This window comes from Ursus maritimus, unplaced genomic scaffold (assembly GCF_017311325.1).
Source record: "Ursus maritimus isolate PB19 unplaced genomic scaffold, ASM1731132v1 scaffold_16, whole genome shotgun sequence".
Lineage (NCBI taxonomy): Eukaryota > Metazoa > Chordata > Mammalia > Carnivora > Ursidae > Ursus > Ursus maritimus.
The window spans coordinates 10,422,784-10,445,629 of NW_024424008.1; the positions used below are offsets into that span (position 1 = coordinate 10,422,784).

Here is a 22,846-nt window from a genome sequence, read left to right on the forward strand (position 1 = left end):
TTGTGTTTTTTTTTTTTTTTTCTGTAAACCTTCTTATAAAATGCCCTGATGTGGTCAGTTCTGTTTACCCACGTTAGTGGAAGGAGCATGGAAACGATAGTGATACATTGGTACTCCACCCAGATGGATGTTTATGGACTCCACTGCTGATATTAGAATTGCAGAGCTCGGAGTCAGAAGGTGTCTTGGAGCTGGTTGTGCTAACTTCTTAGATAGTGGAAAGATCTCTTCAGTAATATCTATGCATCGATTATAGATTACATCTCTGGCCAAGCCTTGCACATTGCGTCATAAGGCAGTCTGTTCCATTATTATTGTATTTGTCATAAAATTATTCTCTTGTGCTGAAGGATAGATCATTGCTCACTCTGCCCTGTGTGGCAATAGGGCAGTGTAAAGACCAAACCGTATTAATTATATATGTGTGTGTGTTTATGATATAAGTGTATGATATATAGCCACGTATATAGGTGTAAACCCTTGCTTTCCTTTTGCTTTCTTTCCTTCCTTCTTTTGAGATATACCACTCATTTATTATTTACTATTTTATATTTTGTTCCGTAGGAATGTTGGGATAAAGAGATGAATAATGATAATGAATAAAACCTCATGTCTGGGGTTGTTAGGATTAAATAAGATCATATGTACAAAGTGTTTAGTGCAGAGCATGGCACATGGTAAACATTTAATAAGTGCTGACAGTGTAGTGATGGTAATGATCTCTGTTATTAAGAGATTAATAGGGAAGATAACTAATCAACTAATAAGACTAGGTTAAATGAAATAAGCGCTATAGGAGAGATAGAAGCAAAGTTCTTATTTGGATATAAATAAAGGATTAACTAATTTCACTTAGAGACAAAGGAAGGAGACGTCTTCTCTCCTAAACTTTGAAGTAGAAATAGGATCTCCTTTAAGAGAATGGTATTCTGGGGCACCTGGGTGGCTCAGTCGGTTAAGTGGCTGCCTTTGGCTCAGGGCATGATCCCAGGGTCCTGGGATCCAGTTCCTCGTGGGGCTCCCTGCTCAGAGGGGTATCTGCTTCTCCCTCTCCCTATTCCCCTTCCCTCTGTTCATGCTCTCTTGCTCTCATTCTCTCTCAAAATAAATAAATACAATCTTAAAAAAAGAGAGAGAACGGTATTCTAGATTGAGGGGCTAGCATTAGCAAAAGCCTGGGGCTAGGAACGTGCATGATCCTTTTCATGGAACCTTAAGCATTCATGTGTGACTGAGGGGTTGGGTATGTAGATCTAGTGAGAAGTAAAGATAAGATGTGGAGAGGGTCAGATTGTACAGGGTTTCGAAAGCAATAGGGCAAGTGTGTACTTTATTCTAGAGGCTTTGGGTAATATTTTCAGGTCTTTGATCAGAGGATCAAGATTGTAATCTTACAGCAAAATAGATGTGGTTAGTGCTTCCTGTTAATTTCAAATCTTGATCCAGAGGGCTAATGAAAAATATATAGGAAGAAGAGATAGTTGCTGTAATCCAGGGTATGAAATGGAAACCATTGGCAGATTGTGTAAAAATGAGTCTTTTAGAATAAGCCCTAAGAACTTTTTATTTTTTAAAGATTTTATTTATTTGAGCGAGAGCGAGAGCACGAGCGGGAAAAGCTGCTCAGCCTGGAGGAGACCATGAAATAGCTGGAGGAGGTGGAGGAGGAATTTTGTGGCCTGCGACTCCTGTCTCAGCTTGGGGAGAACACCGCCCCCAGCCTGGCTGTACCTGAGGCTCCCTGCCCCAGGCAGGCCTTTTGCAAGACTGATTGTCACTCACCGCCACCGCAGGGCTGCCGCAGGGTGTCCAACCCCAAGGGCCTGAGGAGAGGAAGCTGGGCTGCTGGGGGCGGGGAGCATGCCTGGAGGGGCCCAGCTGGGATCACTAAAAAAAAAAAAGAGAGAGAGAGAAAAAAAAAGAAAAAAAAAGTTCTTGCCAGCCTGAGGAACTTTTTGTAAATATATTTGGGCCTTTTCATACTTAAGAGTATTAAACAAATTTATTAGACAATAACCTCTCTCAAAGAATCTTAATCTCTAGATTGGGAGAAAGGATTAGGTTGCTATGCACATGGAAAGAAAGAACTGTACTTTTCCAGCTAACTGCGTGTGTAATTGAAGATGGGCTTACTTGAGTAGATTGGGCTGTCTTTTAGCCTGAAGGGAGAGCTTTAAGCATATTTTAAAACTGAGCACTTGATTTCTGTTTTTAAGTCTGAAAATAATTATTTGACACAGGGAACTAGCCTTTGGGAATGATCTGATGTGCCGAGACTCGAGCATGGCCAACATCTTCTCTTTTTGATATGCTTTTCTTTGGCTATTCGTTATCTTGTATTTTTGTTGATTTCTGCTGTCGCTTATGAAGTGTTTGCCTTTTCAACAATGGGGACTCCAAATGATTTGTGCATCTTAGTTGGAGAAATTGTTGGGAAGGAGACCTGATCAGGAAAGAGAGATTGGTTGGCTGCTGGGCAGGTGAAGATCTAATTTAAGCTCGCAACAGTTGGGTTATTGGCTGGCTGGAGTGCCCAGTGAGTTATGTTTTGGCTTGACATCTTTTCCTGGTTGTACAGATGACCTGGCATCTCGAGTACACTAGCAACAGGGGTGTGTGTATGTAAAAACTGCTTGTCTGTAGGTATGAGATGGACTTGCATGTCTATTCTTCTGAAGGGAAGAAAGCAAATTACTGCTTACTTTATATTCCAGGAAATACTAATGCTGTTGTACAGGTATATAGCACTTATGTAACATTTATGCTCTCGACAGTACTTGATATCTGTTGTCATTTCATGCTCACAACAACCTTGTAAATGAGATTGGGCAGGTATAATTCCTTTGTAACAGAGGGGATGCTGAGGCATATGAAGAGACTGGGTTAAGGTTACTGGCTCAACAAATCAATAACGGGGACAACTTCCTGTGTTTCATTTTCGGATCGTAACTTTCAGAAGATTTTATAGGAGGAAAAGCTGAATGTGTCCCTCTTTGCTGTTGTTATTTTTAGCGACGTCTTAGACACCTTCGAAACATTGCTGCCCGGAACATAGTTAATAGAAATGGCCATCAGCTCCTTGATACCTACTTCACGCTTCACTTGTGTAATACTGAAAAGATATATAAAGGTAAGGGAATTTGTGGGCTTGCCCACAAATTGTTACATCTCATTTTTATTCTTTTGTAACACAAGTATCAGTGCCTCTTCTATTTGCTGTTATTGCGTATTGGAAAGCCAAATTGTCAGGCTGTCTGAAAATATTTGAGTAGTTGTTACGTATATCATATATAAAAGAAACGTGGCTTTTGGATAGTTCTTAAATTAGTAGATTTATTTATGGATGTTAGTTATTAGTGTTTTTATTCTAGTAGCTATCATTAAAATAGATACGAGTCCAGTATATATACTGATTTTATTTTCTTTAAAATGTAATTAATTTTTAAAAATATAGAAAAATTGGAACCAGTTTATGTCTTCTCATATCTGTAATTCCTTGTGTATATATGGGGTCATTTTTAGAAGAATGGCATGGTTCCCTTGAATTCATTTGCATGTGTTGTACTGTGGACTGCTCCATAAGTGGCAGTTCTGAGAGTAGACCAAATAAGTATTTGATTCAAAATCACAAGCATCTTTTGAATACGTACTGGATGAAAAGTGCTTGGATATAATCAGTTGCCATGTGTTGGGTGGTACAAGGGAACAAACATGGTGTATGCCAGGAATACTGAATTAGGATTGAAAATACATAGTCGGTCTAGCTGTGTGACACTGGACAAAGATTGTGGCTTTTTGAACCTCACTTTTCCCATCTGTAAAGTGGAGATGATGATGCCTTATGAAGTTGGCAAGACAGATTTTTATGAGGAACAGCTGAGATTAGATGATAACACTTGATAAGATGTGATTGAAGATCTATGTATATAAACAGAAAGTGGTGTTATTTTGGGCGGGGAGCCCAACAATGTGGGGCTTGATCCCAGGACCCTGAGATCATGACCTGAGCTGAAGGCAGACGCTTAACCAGCTGAGGCACCCAGGCACCCCAGGTTTTAATTACTTTTAAAGACCATTATTAAAGCACTTGTTGTTATTAACACCTTTTTTGTTTTTTTAATTTCAATACCAATATATGCTCATTAAAAGATTCAGTCAGGAATTATATAGGGTAGAACCCCCACCATAATGTAAATAGCATTAAAATAATTTTTAAGGATGAAAAAAAGGAGTCTAAATTCTGCATTTTCATATAATTTTATTTCATTCTTATTTTTCATTGTAACCATTGCAAATTCTTAAAACACTATGTTAATCTGAATGATTTATGCTAGCTACTGTAACAAATACTGCAAATCTCAGTGGCGTAATGTAATAAATTTCTTACACTAAGTCCAGTGTAGGTGTTCTTATCAGGCATAGTCTTGGCAGCTGTCCTCTAAGCAGTGACTCAGGTATCCCGGCTCCTTCTATTTTGGAATGCTGCTATCATCAATATATGACTTTTGGCATGGCAAGAGAGAAGGATTATTTGAGGGAGATTTTTTTTTAACGGAAATGGTCTACATCAGTTCTATTACATTCTATTGGCCATAAATCAGTAGTGTCATCCTTTTTAGATGAACAGGGGACTGGGATATGTTGTCTTCCGATGTGCCCAGAAGGAAAATGAAACAGTTTGGTTATTGTTTGTTTTAAGGTATAAGCATTTTTGCAGACCTTAATACATTTGGTCTACTGCTCAGTAATGGGTTTTATCAGTAGCACTATATGACAATGCCGGAGTGTTTTATTTTTTTAGATTAAACAAATTTTTTTCGTTTTTAAGTAATCCAGTGTGGGGCTTGAACCCACAACCTCGAGATCAAGAGTCACATGCTCTACTGACTGAGCCAGACAGGTGACCTATGTGAGATGCTTAAAATTTTTTTTTTTAAGATTTATTTATCCATCTTAGGGGGAGGGAGGGGGCAGAGGGTGAGAGAGAGGGAGAGAAGCAGACTCCCTGCTGAGTGCAGAGCCCCATGGGGAGCTCCATCCCATGATTCCGAAACCATGATCTAAGCTGAACCTGAGAGTCAGATGCTTAACCGACTGAGACACCCAGACACCCCGAGTGTTTTAAATTTTTGATGGCTTTCTGTATAATCAGTCCTTGATTATCTTCATTAAAACTTCTATGTTCTTGCTCCAGTGTTATCTTTGATAATAATAATTAACATAGTACTTAGCACATTTTAGGTATTTGGTAATTTCTAATGTTAACAATCAAAGTAGTTTACAAGAAGAGAGTAGTCATGGGACTGGTTGATGACCATCTTATAAAAAGTTGTCTAAGAGATATGATGGAAACAAAGTGACTTTTTTGGTTTATTTTTTGTCTTCTTCTAGCTCAGACTACACCTTGAGTTTAGAAGTTATCATAGACTGCTTCTTAAAGTTCTCACAATGAAATGATCATTCATACAGCAAGAGAATAGCTGGTACACCACAGAGAAGTACAGTCTCTGCTAGTGCTGTTGAGTCTGTCACTAACTGGCAAGCCCCTTGGTTAGGGCATTTAGTTCCTCTTGTGAGCTTTGGTGGATTTATCTTTAAAATGAGAGAATTGATGATTTCTGAGACTTCCTCCTACTCCAGAATATCATGGTCGAATGGAGTCTATTTATGGTCTTCCTTTGGGCCCACATGTTGGGCTTTATAACTTTTAACTACCATAGGAGGAGCCAGGAAGCTGTTTCCTTAATAAGTCTAGTTAATCCAGCTTATCTTGTTGGATCTGTGATGACAAGCACAAATATTCATTTCATGATCATTATGTGGCCGTTGGTGTAGGATGACCATGATAGAGGGCCAGTTGGCTCTTCTCACAAAACCACCTGTACCACCTGTGTAGTGACATCATTTCTTGGTTTTGTTTATTTATTTTTAAAGATTTTATTTATTTATTTGACACAGAGAGAGAGAATATGAGCGGTGGGGAGGGGGAGAGGGAGAGAGAGAGAAGCAGACTCCCCGCTGAGCAGGGAACCCGATGCAGGGCTCAATGCCACCCAGGCACCCCCATTTCTTAGTTTTAAAAGAAAATTTTGGTTTTTTTTTCATTGGAAGAATATTTGAAATACTGATCTCTAAGTTACTTTTTTATTTTGCCTGAATTCACAGCAGATTCTAAGAAGTTATGTGTGAGATTTTTTGACTTTTGACATCTTTTAGTGCTCTTAGGACATTGCCTACCCCTTAAGTAGTTCAGATCAAAGTTATTACACCCCCAGAGAACAAAGCTTTGTGTTAATGGATGATGAGCTATGTTCTAATCGTGGTTTCCTCTTAAGCTTGAAATTTTATAAAATCAAGTTTGTTCTTCAGTCATAGTTCTTTTTTCACCCATGAAATGTGAGTGCCCGGAATGCCAACCAGTTATTTCAAATACATGAGAAGATGAACTCCATATAATTCAGAAAATTTTAGGTTAGTTTTGTTCATTGCACTTGAAACAACGCTTGGCATATATTAAGCCCTCTTTTTTTTTTTCATTTAAATTTTTGAATAGCTAATGCAGTCATGGTTCGAAAAATATATAAAGGTTTAAAGTTCACCTCCCGTCTCCCTCGTTTTTTACCCCGCCCTAATAACCACTGTTCTACATTTCTTGTTTCTCCTTTCTGAATTCTTTATGCAAATACAAATAAAAATAGTACCAAACTATATATATTTCTATGCCTTGCATTTTTCACCTAAAATGTCTCAGATGTTTTTCTATAGATAGCTTCCCTAATTTTTCAGAGCCTCCTTAATTGTTTTTTTCCTGCATGGTTTTGCGTTAAATAGGTGTACCGTGATTTATTTAACTGGCTTCTCTTGGTAGGCATTTAGGGTGTTCTAGTCTTGTTATGCACACAGTATTGCTTTGAATAACTTCGTAAGTACATTATTTTGTATGAGTGCTAGTAGAACAGTGGGGTAAATTTCCAAGATGTGGAAGTACAAAGGATGTGTACTTATAGTTTTGGTAGATATTGCAAAACTGTCTTTATTTACATTCCCACTTGCTAGGTATGAGTGCCTTTTCTCCCACAGGCTCACCACCAGACTGTGCAATCAAACTTTGGAATTTTTGCCAATCTGATAGGTGAAAAATAGTTTCATAGTATAGTTTGTTTGTATTTCCTCTTTTATGAGTGAGGTCGAGGTACTAAAAAAGCATTTGTTAAATGAATGGAATGCTGCATAACAACGAAAACATGCCACTGGCATTTGTATCTAAAGGGCCCTTTCATGTAGAAATAGGTCTTGGATGGTATGTTTTTGAAATAGTTTTGTTTAAATTGAATTAATAAAAATTAATAGAACTGTGTTAATAAAAATTACAGTTTAAAAAGTGTTTTTAATTCACTATTTCATTTGAGCCTCACAATAACCCTGTTATTTTCCACTTGTCATTATCCTTTGAAAGGTAAACTGTGTGACCCAAAAGGTTAACTGACTTGTCCAGGGTGAAGATCGTAGGTGGATTGGAGACTGGAACTATTTTTTGACTCTAAATTCTCCTACATTCACTATTATGTTTTGTATCATGCTGCTAATTTTATTGACAATATTTTAGATGTAACAGAATGGTGGACAGTGTAGGACCATGTTTAGCATATTGGAAATTACCTCAGACTCCATAATTTCTTGTATGGCTTTTTTGTGGACCTCTTTCCATTTAAGTTAGCAGGTCTATTTTGAAGGTGTAATGGAGAAAGCAGACTGTTTAGTTTCATTTATACATACAGTCATTCAGTCAGCAAAGTTTTGGAAGAGATAATGGTACTAGTCATCTTCTTAGAGCTGAAGATACATATTTTGGGAACTATTTAATTTAGATACTTTGCAGATTAAACTGAGGAATTCTGTCTTTCTCAAGAAAAGAGGAGCATCTGTATTTTTTTCCGTTGATTTTAAAGTAATACATGCTTGCAAAAAAATTCAGGATTTTTTTTTTTTTTTTGTATAAAGTGAAGGTACTTTGAAATAAAAAACAATTTTTTTTATCCCTTTTAGGTTTCTTTCCCCCTAAAGCTAAACATGGTACATATAAATTAGAATTCACATGTGCACGCACACACACACATATACATACCTACACACAAGCATTTTTATAGTTAATTTATGGTTGGAATACTTGGTTAATCATTTGGGAAGAAATGAAATGAATAATACTTAGGGTTGCCCAGTGTTGGGAAAACAGGTATTTTCATAAGTGGGATTGTAAATTGGTACAACACTTTCATAGAACAATATGGTGCTATCTACCAAATTCAAACTGTATTTTTCCTTTTATAGTGCATTTTACTTCTAAATGTTTAGATCCAAGTGTCTAGGATATATATCTCTGAATGATTGTTTATTTATAAAATTACTTGAAATATCTAAAAATTATCAGTAACTTAAATGTTCATCAGACGGTCCTTTTAAAAAACAATTAGAATATCCCTTTTCTTATTTCAAATAATTGTTCAAAATAGAAAAATAGGAAACTGCCAAGCAGAAAGTAAAAGTTTAACAGCCTACTCCTGTCACCTAAGATAAACATTACTAACATAATCATAAAAATTTGGATCCTGTTGTAAATTCTTAGAACCTTATCTTTTTATTTTAACTTAATAAAATGACTATCTCACCACAAAATAAAATGATTATCCATATCTTTTTTTTTTTTTTTTTAGGAAAGACAAACATAGTGTCATATAGATAGTATGTTTATCAAGAAGTGCTTTAACCTGAAGAGCTTGTCCCTAAGCGTTTTATGTTTAGGCCTACTCTTCATTTATTGCCTGACTATTCCTCAGCTTCAGTTGTTAGTAGACTTTGACATGTTTCACTATATTTGAGTTTCATCTATACCATTACATACTTAATATGTATTTTAAAAACTCATTATTTTTAACAATTTTTAAAGATTTATTTATTTGAGAAAGAGAAACTGTGCATGTGTGCGCACGCACGCACGCAAGGAGGGGGCAGAGGGAAAGAATCTCAAGCAGACTCCCCGCTGAGCGCAGAGCCCAGTTTGGGGCTCTATCTTATGACCCTGAGATCATGACCTGAGCTGAAATCAAGAGTTAAATGCTCAACTGGCTGAGCCACCCAGGTGACCCTTAAGTTCATTGTTTTTAAACTTATGTCTAAGTAAAATAGTTCATTCAACTAAGAAGTTATTTATTGAGTGTCTACTCTGTGCCAGGAATGGTTTTACGCACTGAGGACACAGCAGTTGTGTAAAACAAATGCTTCTGTCCTTTTGGAGCTTACAGTTAGGGGTTGAGGAATATATGAGACATAAATTTAAATATATAAGAAAAAAATAAAGTGTGTCCATGTATCGTCTAACATCATGTCAAGTACCAGTGGTCCGTGCATCACACCTGGGAAATTTGTCTTATAGCAACACAAGGATACGAGGGTCCTGTAGACTCTGCAGAGACAGAGAGCATCATGATGGTGACTTAAGCAGGGTCAGAAGAGGCAATGTTTGTTTAAGCCTCTGCCACATTTCTCTCTTTTGATTGTGTCTTTATGTTTGTAACATTTACAATATACATGAAGGTCTGTAGAATCATGAAGCTTTAATGCTTACAGAGGACCTTTGCTTACTAGTCTAATTCTTTAAGTTGTCTAATGAAAAATGGGCCCAAGGAAATGAAAGACAGAATGCTTATGACAGTAGAACTAGAACGTTACCTGGTTGCTAGATCAGTGTCCATTCCACAGTACTACAATGGATAATCATTAGAGATGTTTGAGAAGAACGAAGCATATAGAATCAGTTTTTGTGGAGTGCCAGTAGTGTAGGAGAGAAGAAAGTCTAAATTTTTAAGGGCTCAAATTTGAATCTGGGGTAAAGTTTACTAAATTAAATCTTAACAGGTTTTGATTTTTCTTTATTAACATTTTTCCTTTGAGACCTATTTATTTATTTATTTATTTATTTATTTATTTAGCAAATAAAGATATAGAGAAAATAGATCCCTTGAAAATGTTTTAAATGTTTTACTGGAACATATGTTAAAAAATTTACAGGCTTAAGAGTTAATGAGCTTATTTTCTTTCATATCACTTATTGTTTTTTTTTCTTCTTTTCCAGAATTTTATAGAAGTGAAGTGATTAAGAATTCCTTGGTAAGTTTGTTTTCTGACAGGTACACTTGACTAAGCCTATAACTCCTGTTTCAGAAAATGCTGAGACATAAGTTCAAGTTCAGTTCTGGTATTTATTTTGATACTTCTACAGTTAAATCTTCTGCTTAGTTTTTGCTTAAATTTTCATTGATTTATTCATTGCTGTATCTCTCATACTTAGAACATGCCTGGCACATAGTAGGTCCTTGATAAATATTTGCTGAATGAACTGATATTTTTTCTGTTAAAAGCTTCAGTTTTTTTTTTCTATTCATATTCTATAATTCTGTTAGTTCTATTCACTATAGGGTTTTTTTTTTTTTTTTTTTACTATTTGATTTACCAAACATAATGAATGATGTCTTTGTTTAGATAAAGTTCTTAAGAATTATATATCCAGGACCATTGTATAGGATCCTCCCACTTATATTTTGGTGGTGGCAGTGCTAAAGTAGAAAATTGGAAGCGTCCTGCTTTGGATAATATATACACGAGATATTTGCATAAATGGCTCAGTTTATTGGGCCATGTCGATTAAAAAAAAAAGGACTTTGTGGGAATTATAATACTCTTTTAGTGGCCAAGACTGTACTGGATTTGGCCTCTGTCCACTTTTTCAACCTCATTTCTTAATACTTTTCCTTACTCATTGTGCTCCGGGCATACCTCATTTTTTCAGTGCTTCAAACACGCCAAGCTTGTCTTCTTTCTTATGTCTAGAACACTTGTTTCCCCAGCTCTTCATTTGGCTCAAGGTGTCTTTGAGGTCTCAGTTATAGAACTTTGGTTAGGGCTTCTATGACTATTCCATTGAAAGTGGTCCCCTTTCTCCTAGTCACTCTTCTTTATGTCACCTGTTTTATTTTCTTTAGAGCAGTCATCACTCTTGGAAACTCTTGTTCACTCATTTGTTTGTGTTGATTACTTGTCTCCCCCATACTGGAATGTTAAGTTCCACGAGAGCAGGGACCTTGCCTAGAGTCCAGAATAGTATAGATGCTCAGTAAATACTTGCTAGATGAATAAATGGATGTCAGTGATGTGTTATGGTTGCAGAATCCTTTTACATAAGTGTTCCATTTCGATCCTTAGAACAACCTGTAAGGAGATGAGGTAGGTCTTAAGGAACTGACATCCAGAGACACCCAACAGCTTGCAGTCGTGTAACTGTAGGCCCAGATCCTAAGTTCAGACCTCTGTCTTCAGGTCTCTTCTACTCTTTTCTCTTTATAAAGCTGCCTCCTAAATGTCTCTAAAATAGAATAATAAATTTGGATCCTAGGCCTGACAGGTTCCTTGAGCCTGTTTCTGAGGAGCTCCAATCACCAGAAGAGCTCTTGTTCTCCATATAGTAAATGACCTGAAATGACTAGCACCATACCTGACACATAGTAGCTAATGAGTCAATATTAGTTTCTCTTCCTCCCCTGGCTCAGGTGAAATAGAAGTGTCCTACAGACCACGGAGAGCTGGGGAAGAGTGGGTAGTTGCAGGGGCAGATAGAATAGAATTTCACCTTGGTTTATTCTACCCCCCTTTTGATAGTCAAAAGTCTAGTTGGGGATGGTTTTACACCACCCCATTGCTTTTTCTCTGGATTCATGTCATAGTGGACCCTGTGCTAATAGTCCTACTTTAGTGGATCGTTCTACAGGATTGTATTGTATTTACTTGCTCTTCGCTTGACTTTCAAGTTCATATTTCTAAACACCATCTCTTTGAATGTTAACTCCAGCTCTTTTTGGCTCCCATCTTCTGTTGCTTCTGAAATATCTGTGAGGTTGTGATATCTTCATCCCTGGTGTACTTAGGTTGAATAAATGTTTTATAAAAATATTGCAGAATGGATTTCAGACAAGGGAGAGATTTGGACAAAAGACTTCCAAGGTCCTTTCAGGTTACAGTTTGTCCTGCAGTTGTTTCCTGGGGATCCCACTTGCAGCATTTGAGTCCATTGTGATTGTTGGTGAACGGTTTCCTCTCCCCAAGTAGATGACCACTTTTGGAGGTCAGGAGACTGCGTAAATATCTTTATGTCCCTCTAGCTCCCAGTGTACTTCTTGGGAGTTGTTGGATAAATGTGGATTTGTTGTTGTTTCCTCTGAGGTTATGATATTTCTGGCAAGGATTGTCTTTTCTTTCTTTTATAGCTTAATATACGTTTGATAAACTGCAGTTCATTTCTTCTTTTCTCTTGGAAAGGACTCTTCCTTCTTTGTTTTTTGCTCAGTCATTGTGACTGGTTCAGATTAATGGGCATTGAGCACCCCAGGAGTCAACAACCCTTAGAGAATATGCTGGAGATGGCATATTGTTACCTCCCTGCTTGCTGTTTCTGAAGAACCATGGATGAGCACAATTTGTGTGTTTTTTTCCCATGCTTAGGAGTTGGTGATTCTTAAGCTGTTGTGATATTTGCTGTATGGAGTCAGTGATTTAAAGCTCTGACTCCTCCTGGTTGCCGTATGTGCTTGGCACATAGAAGGTGCCCAGCAGATGTTTCTTAATGAATGGATTCCTCCATAAATATGTCTATTGACTGACTTCTAAGTTATATCCTGAACCCCCAATCCTCAGTTCGCTATTAAAGATTAGGCAAAGTAATGCTTCATGTATTTTTAGCTGACGCTTTGGATAAATTTTCACTCTGGTGAACCAAGTTGGACTCTGGTGAGCTTGTATTCTTTTTTTTACTCCTATAACTTCAAGGCTTCAACTGTTTTCCCTAGGTTTATATTTTTAGCTTGGTCCCCAGACCAGAGTGGCTGCTTTTGCCATTCTGATGTCAAAGGAAACATGGAAAATGGACACAAGGTTAACAAGAATGTTTTCACCCAAGGATTAAATTGTCCTTATGTGCCTATTCCTTGCGTCTTTCTCACTCTTAGGTACTGCAGAGTGGTGCTGCAGTGCTGCCAGTGTTCTGTGCTCTGCCCGGTACTTTGCTACTGGCCACATGTGGCTGCTGAGCACTTAAAATGTAGTTGAGTAATACCAGAGAACTAAATTTTTAATTTTATTTAATTTTAATTTAAATAGCCACAAGTGGCTAATGGATATTGTATTGGACAGCACGGTTCTGGATGCTTCTGAAGAGCTTTCTTACGATCTATAACATTAGCTGGAAGAGGTTTCCCTTTTTGTGTGCCTTGAAAAAACAAAACTTTGGGGCACCCGGGTGGCTCAGTCAGTTAAGAGACTGGCTCTTGATTTTAGCTCAGGTTGTGGGATCGAGCCCTGTATGGGGCTTCATACTCAGCGTGCAGTGAGCTTGAGATATCTCTCTCTCTCTTTGCCTCTGCCCTGCCCTTATTCTGTCTCTCTCTCTAAGTAAATAAAAATCTTTAAAAAACAAAAAAACAAAGGACTTTGTACTTACACCACTTGGACCATTCTAAAGCAGTGTAATAGCTGTCCATACGGTTGTCTTAGGTTCTTTAACATATATGATAAACCTTATAAAGACAGGAACCTGTATGCTTCATCTTTATAACCTCTGTAGTCATTGTGCGTGGCTTATATTTGGCCAACAAGTAAGAAAAGAAAACAGCCTAAGCCAAGGTAGTTCTATGATTCACCATTATTTTATGTTCAGCAAGAAAAACAGACTCTTCTAAATAAATTGAAACCCAGGGCCTTCGTAATAGTCCCGAATGAGTTGCGATTCGACCTTCCTAGCCTCTTGTTACTTTGAGATTTCTTTTACCCATTCCAAGGTATTTATTTAGCAATCTTTCCTTCTTTTAGGTATATTGCTGACCTGTGATGGGACTCTTTTGTATCTCAGTAACAAAATATAAATATGCTTTCTCAATCTGTGGGAATTTCATTAAGTCTTATAGAAAAGGGTGGATGAGGTTTTTTTCTTCATTGACAAGTATTTGCTTCTCTGATACTAAATTCATGTTTCGTTGCTTTAGGTCTATGCCTTTTTGCCTACACAAAAACTTAATACTTTTTATTAAAGTTTAATGTACATGAAGAAGAGTTTACAGTTCTTAAATATACAGTTTGATGAATTTTCTGAAATTGAATATCCTGGTATAACCAGCATCCAGGTCAAGAAATAGAGTATTTTTAGTGCCCCAGAAGGCCCCGCATGCCTTCTTCAGTGACTGCTACTGTCCTGACTTAACATCATAAATTAATTTTACCTGCTTTTAAGCTTTACAGAAATGAGATCATGCAGTATGTACTCCTTTGTGTCTGACTTGCACTTTATATTGAAAGAGTCTCAACTGTATATTGTAAGAGTCATTCATATTGTGGGTATATTTGTAGTTTGCTTACTCTATAATATTGCATCGTGTGAACGTACCAGAATTTATCCATTCTTCTGTTGATGGGCATTTGGTTAGTTTCTAGTTTTGAGCTAATATGAATAGTGCTGATGTGAACATTCTCTTGTATATCTGTTGATTGAACCTATGTGTACATTTCTGTTAATATGATACATCCCTAGGAGTGGACCTACAGGGAATATTCTTATGATCCACTTTAGTATATATTGCCAAACAGCTTTTCCAAATTATCGTTTCATTTACACTCTTGCGGCCAGCAGTCTTTGAGAGTACTGGGTTGCTCTACTTTGTTGAAATCTGCTTTTTTAACCTTTTGAATTTAAAAATTTGATAGATACTATATACAAGGTTTTGTTTGTTTATTTCAGTTTAAACCCAGAGAGATATTTTAAATGGCAATTAAACTCAGCACAGGTAGGGTGGACAGTGTGCCTGACTTCAGCATGCCTAATTTAAGAGTTTAAGAACAACTGTTTTTAAGGTTGTCCGTGTAGAGGCAGTGACACCTGGTGACTGCCACCTGGCGGTCAAAAATAGTAGAACCTTATTGATCTTAACATTTCCAAAATTAAAATTCATCTTACAATGTGAAGGAAAGTGCATGTTAGAATGCCTGATAAACTGGACTATGTTAGATGGTAATAAAAATAATGGAGTAAAATAAAGTGGAATAAGAAAGTATCTGGCAGGGCTGGGTGCTGGTTTTCTATGGTAGTCACATAGATGAAATGTCACATAGATGAGATCATTTGAGCAGACACCTGAAAGAAGTGAGGGAGCAAGCTATGTTCTTATGTGGGGAAAGACTGTTGCAGGCCGGGAAGCAGGAAAGTACAAAGGCAGGAGTGTACCTGAGGTCTTTAAGAACTGGCCAAGAAGCTAGTCTGGCTGGGGTGGGATGGGGTGAGCAGGGGTGGTTTGAGATCTTGCTAGGCGAGTATGACAGCAGGGACAGAGGAACTGAGCATCAGGGCAGCAACAGAAATGACCTAGAGAGATAGGAGATGATGGTCAAGGGCTACCCAGCTGGAAAGAGATTTGGGCAAGGAGATAGGTACAGGTCACACAAAATTAGACAAAGACACTGTCTGGTAGACAAAGACACTGAACGTGTTCATTTTTCTGTTTTTAATGTCCCTAGCACAGTGCTTCACCCAGAGAAGTCCAATAAATGCCTGTTGCATTGAGTAACTGAATAATCCACCTTTGACAGGCTAGTTGGTGGAGATGTGTCTCCAAGTTACAAGTCAGAGTCATGATTTTTTTCTGAGATATATTTAACATCGAGCAATTAGTTGTCAGTGTACAATTCAACTTTAAAGGTCTCTGGCTTCAGCCAGCCATATTCTCCAAACCATTTGTTAACTTTTGGATTTTGTTGTTGTTGTTGTTGTTCAGGAGGAGATTAGATTGAAGGGTCATTGGTTAATAACTAAAATGATTGAAGCAGTAAGAATGTAAGTAACTAAATTCTCTAAAGTTGATTTTGTATGTTCACAACAGTACAGATGAGTTATGTAAAGAACCCATATGTACCTATCTTTGACAATTATAAAGTTGATCATTAGGTACTTTTACTAAAAGGGAGTTTTTAAACTTTTATTACAAAATTAAAATCTCATGGTGGGAGTAAGAACAGTGGTAGTTTGTGTGTGTGTGTTGAAATTTGTCTGTACATGTGTGTTTCTTTAATAAATAAGATGTATCAATTATAAAGTACCCACCTATGATTCCAGTTGTTTCTTGGATGCATGATGTACATTGGTTCTTATCCTGATAGCAGTGCTACAGGTAAGATATATGCCTGTTTGATAGTTAAGGGAACTGAGGTTCAGACAGGCTGAGAAACTTGCTCTAGGCCCTCAGGCCTGTTGTGACTGGTCAAATCAACGTTGGAGGGCCCCATTCTTTTACAGCATTCTGCTGCCTCCCTTAATGACGCTTCCTTCAGCTTCCCTTCTTGAACCGATTCAATGTCTGCTAGAGGTCTAGTAGAGGTCAGTGATGGGCCTTGTAATTGAATAAGCAAAAGTCTAGAGCATGTGTTTTTAGGGAAAGCATGTGACATAATTATCAGAATCATAAACTTTGGTTGGAATTTTAACTGCCTGAGCTATTTTTAAATCTTGGGAAAAAACTGACCGAACGGTATACTTCTTTTGAGTTACGGGCCTACGTGATTATCAAAGTTTATGTTTCAGTTGAATTATAACCAAATAAACTAACATTTCATCTCTATGGGTGTGTGTATGTGAGTAGAGAGTTGGCTTCTCTTAATTATGCCAAATATGTTACCCTGTATTAAACCGCATCGTCTTCGGGGTTTTCTGACTTTTGGCTGGTCAACTACAAGAAATGGAGGGAGGCTAAGATGATTAACACATGGAATTCTAGTACCAGGGAAGAACAGGGTTCTTGAAAACATGTAGGGTATTTATCTCATTTTAAGAGAAGCTGGCTAGGAAAGGTTTCTAACTGAAACTAATTTCTAAGTTGAGATGTGAAGGATGAGTAGAGGTGAATTAGACAGGGAAAGAGAGTTTATTGGGTTGAGGAATAACTACTGCTTCTAAAATCAGCATGCAGTTCCCAAGAGTTATCTTGTATGTTTTGAGAAAATTTTATGAATTCTTAAGTTGTGTTTCTTATTTTTTTTTTGAAGAGTTATGTTTTTTTTAATATTATCATTTGTAAAAATTATTTTTATCCTTGTACTGTATGGTGACTAACATAATAAAAAATCATTAAAAAATTATTTTTATCCTATTACCATTTTGTTTCTTATGACCATACATTTATTACTGGGTGATAAGAACAGCGATCATTTGAATGTTTGGAATTTCTTTGTACAAGTGTGTTTCTTTAATAAAAAAGCAGTCATTGAGCAGCGTTATAGAGAAGTTGTCCTGGCTAAATAATGAGTTTGGATTCTCCTGTGGGTAGTGAGTAGGCAGTGAACTTTTCAAAGCCATAAATATCCTGATGTTCTGCCACAGTACTTTTAGTAAATATGGTATAGGTCCCTAGATCATCTTAGTACTTGAATAATTTGTTCCGTCTAGAAAATGGGCTGACGTGTATAGGTTAAATATAAATAAAAATCATCTGGGTCTTTACAATAACATTATTAGGCAATAAAATCTTTGAATGTCTGGCAGACTGTATCCGTCTGTGTCTGAATGTACCAACTCAGAAATTACCGCTCTTTGTTTGGCAGCTATTTCATGAAAGTATAAAGGAAGGTCATTGTAATGAGAAGACTGACAATAGCTGTGCTGTATTAATGTTGTATTGGCTTAGAAAAGAAACCCACGTCATCTATTCAACTGTATGAAGGAACTTCAGGACACCACTCTCACTTTCAAAGGCTTTTAATTTATTTTAGAAGTATTTACAAATATTTAATACAACAACTGCCCCCAAGTCCTCCCTCTCCCCGATGCAATATGGCTATTCAGATATATTCACCAAGTCTTTTCTTTTTTTCACTTTGGAAAGGGGTGGTTATTTCATGCTTTTTGTGGTGCTTTGTTACTCTGAGAGTGAGAATTTGAAATTATACCATGTCATAATCTAGGGCACATGTACTTTTGTTGAGAGGTGATCTTACACATAAGAGAGTAAATGGCTACCTTTTCAGGTGGTATAATTTGAAGGCCAGGAAGGTCCTCCAACACCTTTAGACTTCAAGACCTGAATTTATATCATGAAGACGTACCTTTATTTGATTTATTGCTGCAGTCTCCTCCTTTTAATATGCTGTATTTTTTCTGCTATTGGGTCTTTAAAAAATATAGTTCCGTTACTTTTTATTGAGATAGAGCACACCTTGCAGTAAAGGGCAAAAATAATAGCCTGATGACTTTCAAAGGAACTAGACCAAGAAGTAGAACATTATCAGCACCCCTGTGTTCTCCCTCTAGTCACTCCCGCCTCCCAAGGAGAACCACTGTCCTGACTTCAAGCACCATTGATTAGTTTTGCATGTTTTTGGAAAAAAAAAAAAAAATATATATGGCATGTCCTCTTTTGCTTAGCATTACGTATGTGAGATCCATCATATTGTTGCATGTAGTAGTGTATTAATCCTAATGACGTGTCCGTTGGTGAACACGTGTATGCATTTCATTGCTATTAGGTATATACTTAGGAGTAAAATCGAGTGCTGGGTCATAGGTTATTTTCAGCTTTAGTGGTTACTTCCAAATAGTTTTTCAGAATGGTTATACCAATTACATCCCTCGCAGCAGTGTGAGGTTTTTAGTTGCTCTACATCCTTCTCCAAAATTTTAGCCATTCCGGTTGTGCAGCAGTATTGCACTATGTTTTTAATTTACATTTCTTCATACACTATTCTAATTGTGTAACTTTTCTGGTTTTATGCTTTTATTGGCCATTTAGATACTCTTTTTTTTTTTTTAAGATTTTATTTATTGGGGTCCCTGGGTGGCTCAGTCATTAAGCATCTGCCTTCGGCTGAGGTCATGATCCCAGGGTCCTGGGATCGAGCCCCGCATCGGGCTCCCTGATCAGCGGGAAGCCTGCTTCTCCCTCTCCCACTCCCCCTGCATGTGTTCCCTCTCTCGCTGTCTCTCTCTCTCTGTCAAATAAATAAATAAAATCTTAAAAAAAAAAGATTTTATTTATTTATTTGAGAGAGAGACAGAGAGAGCACAAGCAGGAGGAAAAGGACAAGCAGACTCCCCACTGAGTGGGGGAGCCTGACATGGGGCTTAATCCCAGGACCTTGAGATCATGACCTGGGCTGAAATCAGAGCTTAACTGACTGAGCCACCCAGGAGCCCCCCCGCCTTTTTTAATACAGTGCATGCTCTGGAAAAATATGCCAATTAATGCCAATTAGGAATAAATTCTGTGCCAGGACTTGACACTTTTTAAGTTTGTAGGATATATTTGATCTAACTTGATAGTTTAAGTAGTTTTGTTTTCATGCTTCCTGTTTTTGACTATTCAAGGATAGTGGAGTTGGTGGTCTTTTGAATTCCAGTTAGGTGGAATGTTATCATTTGAATTTTTCATATCTACATCACATTTTTTTTGGTCTCCCTCCCCTCCCCTTTCTTATTAGGGGACATTATTTACCTTTTTCTCATTGACTCAAGCTTATCATGAGGAACATCACATCTTATACTAGAGTCATCCTTCAGGGGCTGCCTATGACACAAAGCCCGAGTGCTCTATGCTAAGTGGTCCCCAGCAGCATGGCCTAGCTCATTTATAGAAGTTATCTGATGTTATCCCTGTCTTTTTTTTTAAATTGTTTTTCATTGTTATCATGTCTTTAAAGTCAGATATATAGACTTTGACCCCTTGCTCCAGATATAACCAAATGTATGACCTTAGGGAAGTTACTTAACGGTTTATAGTATCAGTTTCTCCTTTGAAAAATTGGGATAATGCTGTCGACTCACAGACTCTCAGTTTTGTCAAGGTTAAGTATAGCTTATCTGTAATGAATGCTTCATTCTTGTCGTAATATTCTAGCCTTTGCTGTCATATTTAATTACTTGCTTGTGTCTCAGCCCTGCTCAGGGGTAGAGCGTGGTGATGGGGCAGTAGAGCAAGTTTGAATCATGTGAAGTGACCCCCGTTCCTTTTGCCCAGAGAACGGGGCACAGGTAGAGGGCAAAGTTCTTTCTTCCTCTTTCTGCCTCTGGCTGTGGGATCTAAAACAAGGAAATTATTGACAATCTCATAAGGCCCTTTTGTTCTGAATTCTGTCTTCTGTGCTTTGGTGGGGAGAAAAAAACCCAAGAACCAAACATACAAAAAAAGAACATGAGAGGAATTTTAGAGACCTAGGTTCAAAGTCTGGTGCTGTGTTTACGAGGAGACCTTAGACAAGACACTTAGCTACTGTGTTTCACTGATTCTAAGATGCACATTTTTTCCACAGTTTGAACACCTCTGAAATCTAGATGCATTTTAAAATCATTACTTCTTCTTCTTCTTTTTTTTTTTTTAAGAGAGAGAGGCAGGGGGAGGGGCAGAGGGAGAGAGAGAGAGAGAATCTTAAGCAGGCTCCACGCCCAGCCACAATCAAGAGTGGGATGCTTAACTGACTGAGCCCTGAGCCACCCAGATGACCCTTCTTTTTTTAATGGCACATAAAATAATGATGCATCTTATAATTGGTGGTATTTCAGAGTCAATGAAATGACATTTTGTCTTTTTGACTATTGAAGTTAACAAGTTGTCTTATTTACATCAGGTAGACGTATCGTTGAGATGAATAGGGTATTTTATTAAACAGATAGCTACTTCTGCTATGTAATGCTAGGATAGGCATTCTTCTGTGTCTATTTCATATATATCTGACTTTATATAGCACTTACCACTAATAAGTGTTAAAGACAGCTAGTACTATAAATATTATTATTCTTTTTAAGCTTCATAAAAACCCTGTGAGTGATAGTTGTTCTGGTTTTTATAAGTGAGTATTCTAAGATACAGAGGGGATTATGTGGTTTAACAGTATAGTTTAATTTCAGCGCTTGCCTCTCTACCATACTGCCTTTCAGCTCTCTGATGGACCAAAGGCCGAAGCTACATTACTTCACAAGCCAGTGGTTCTCTTTGGTTGATTGTCTGCTGCTGTTCCATCCACATTTCTTCTTTCTTTCTTTCTTTCTTTCTTTCTTTCTTTCTTTCTTTCTTTCTTTCTTTCAGATTTTATTTATTTGACAGAGAGGGAGAACAAGCAGGGGGCGTGGGAGAGGGAGAAGCAGGCTTCCCACTGAGCAGGGAGCCCTTTGCGGGGCTCGATCCCAGCACCCTGGGATCACGACCTGAGCTGAAGGCAGATGCTTAACGACTGAGCCACCGAGGCACCCCTCCATCCACGTTTCTAGTGATCACTTTGGTGTCTGCAGAGATTAGTGACTGGTCAGAGTTTGTGCTCAGATATTTAAATGAAACTCTACCCTTATTTAGCAGGGCTACTAAAAAGTTACAGTGAGATAGCTGGAATTTAGTTTTTTTATGATTCAGTATAAAATTGATTACATAAATGTGCTGCTTACTGTGTTATCATCGTGCTATTTATTGATGGTCTTTCAGTATCCTCAGACGTCCACATCCATTGATCATTCACTCACGCAGCAAAAACTTACTGAGTGCATATCATGGACTTTTCAAGCTTTGAAGATCTTATAAACAAATCAGACAATGTTCCTGTCTATCAGAGCTTTTATTTTAGTGGAAGGAAATCAGACAATAAAAATATCAAAATATAAATGAAAAAGATATATCAGGCATAAGGTACTGTGAAATTGGAAGTCATGTCTTATCTCCAGAAGCTTCAGCAACCAAACCCACAAAACACATGCATCAATATAGCCCCTAAAACAAAAACAAGCACGACCCTACTCCCCTCCCTGCTTTTGGTCAGAAAAATAAATGCCACAGAGCCAAGAACAGTTATCCTTATATAAAGTCCCTTTGATTTACTGATTCATATAACATGAAAATTGTTAATTTAACAAGATTGATTATATTTACATTTAGCAATGAAAGCCCTAACATTTAATATAGGGCAAATAAATGAAAGTAATTGATGCATTGTAGTTCAATTCTATTGATGTCATTAAAGCTCCTTAACATTTTGACTTTTCAGAATGTTTCAACTATAGGAATGATTTTTTTTTAAAGATTTTTTAAAAAAGATTTTATTAGAGAGAGAGCAAGCGAGAGAGGGCAAGAACATGAGCAGGGGGAGGGGTAGAGAGAGAAGCAGATTGTCTGCAGAGCAGGGAGCCTGATGTGGGACTTGATCCCAGGACTCTGGGATCATGACATCAGCCGAAGGCAGATGCTTACCCAACTGAGTCACCCAGGCGCCCCCTGAATGATTCTCTTAAAGAACAATAAAATTCCTTTAGAGCATAAAGTTGATCTTGTCATTCTTAACCTTAAAACCTTTCAATGGCTCTTCCACATCTTTTACAGAGTAAAGTACTCCTTGGCAAGGCATAAAAGATCCTTCAGGTTTTTTTTTTTTTTTTTTTTTTTAATATTTAGGTAATCTTTCCACCCAACGTGGGGCTCAAACTCAACGACCCTGGGATCAAGAGTGTGGTGGACTGACTAAGCCAGCCAGGCTCCCCCAAAGATCCTTCAGTGTAGCCGCTTGTTTACCTCGAGCTTTGTGTCCTTCCACTCTTGCTTTGTGCATTCCAGGAGTTGTCTTCGCTCCCTGACCACGCCTTGCTACGTCACACTGCTGAACCCTTGTTTATGGTGTTCCTTATGTCTGAGATTCCTTGTTTTAACCTGAGAAAATCCTGTTTGTCCTTTAAAAACCAACTTTCACAGCCTCTGTGGTGATGTCTTTCCCCTATTCCTTCGAAGTTTATTATTCC

At 37.6% G+C, this 22,846-nt stretch overlaps 1 protein-coding gene across 2 annotated transcripts in view; it reads left to right on the top strand.

Moving 5' to 3' along the window:
- Positions 1-22,846, top strand: part of UVRAG (UV radiation resistance associated) — a 294,465-nt gene that overhangs the window by 23,646 nt on the left and 247,973 nt on the right. For both annotated transcript variants that reach the window (XM_040630863.1, XM_040630862.1), the window contains exons 2-3: positions 3,013-3,130; positions 10,130-10,164. In XM_040630863.1, the coding sequence (XP_040486797.1) occupies positions 3,013-3,130; positions 10,130-10,164 (153 nt within the window). The remainder of the gene's footprint in view (positions 1-3,012; positions 3,131-10,129; positions 10,165-22,846) is intronic.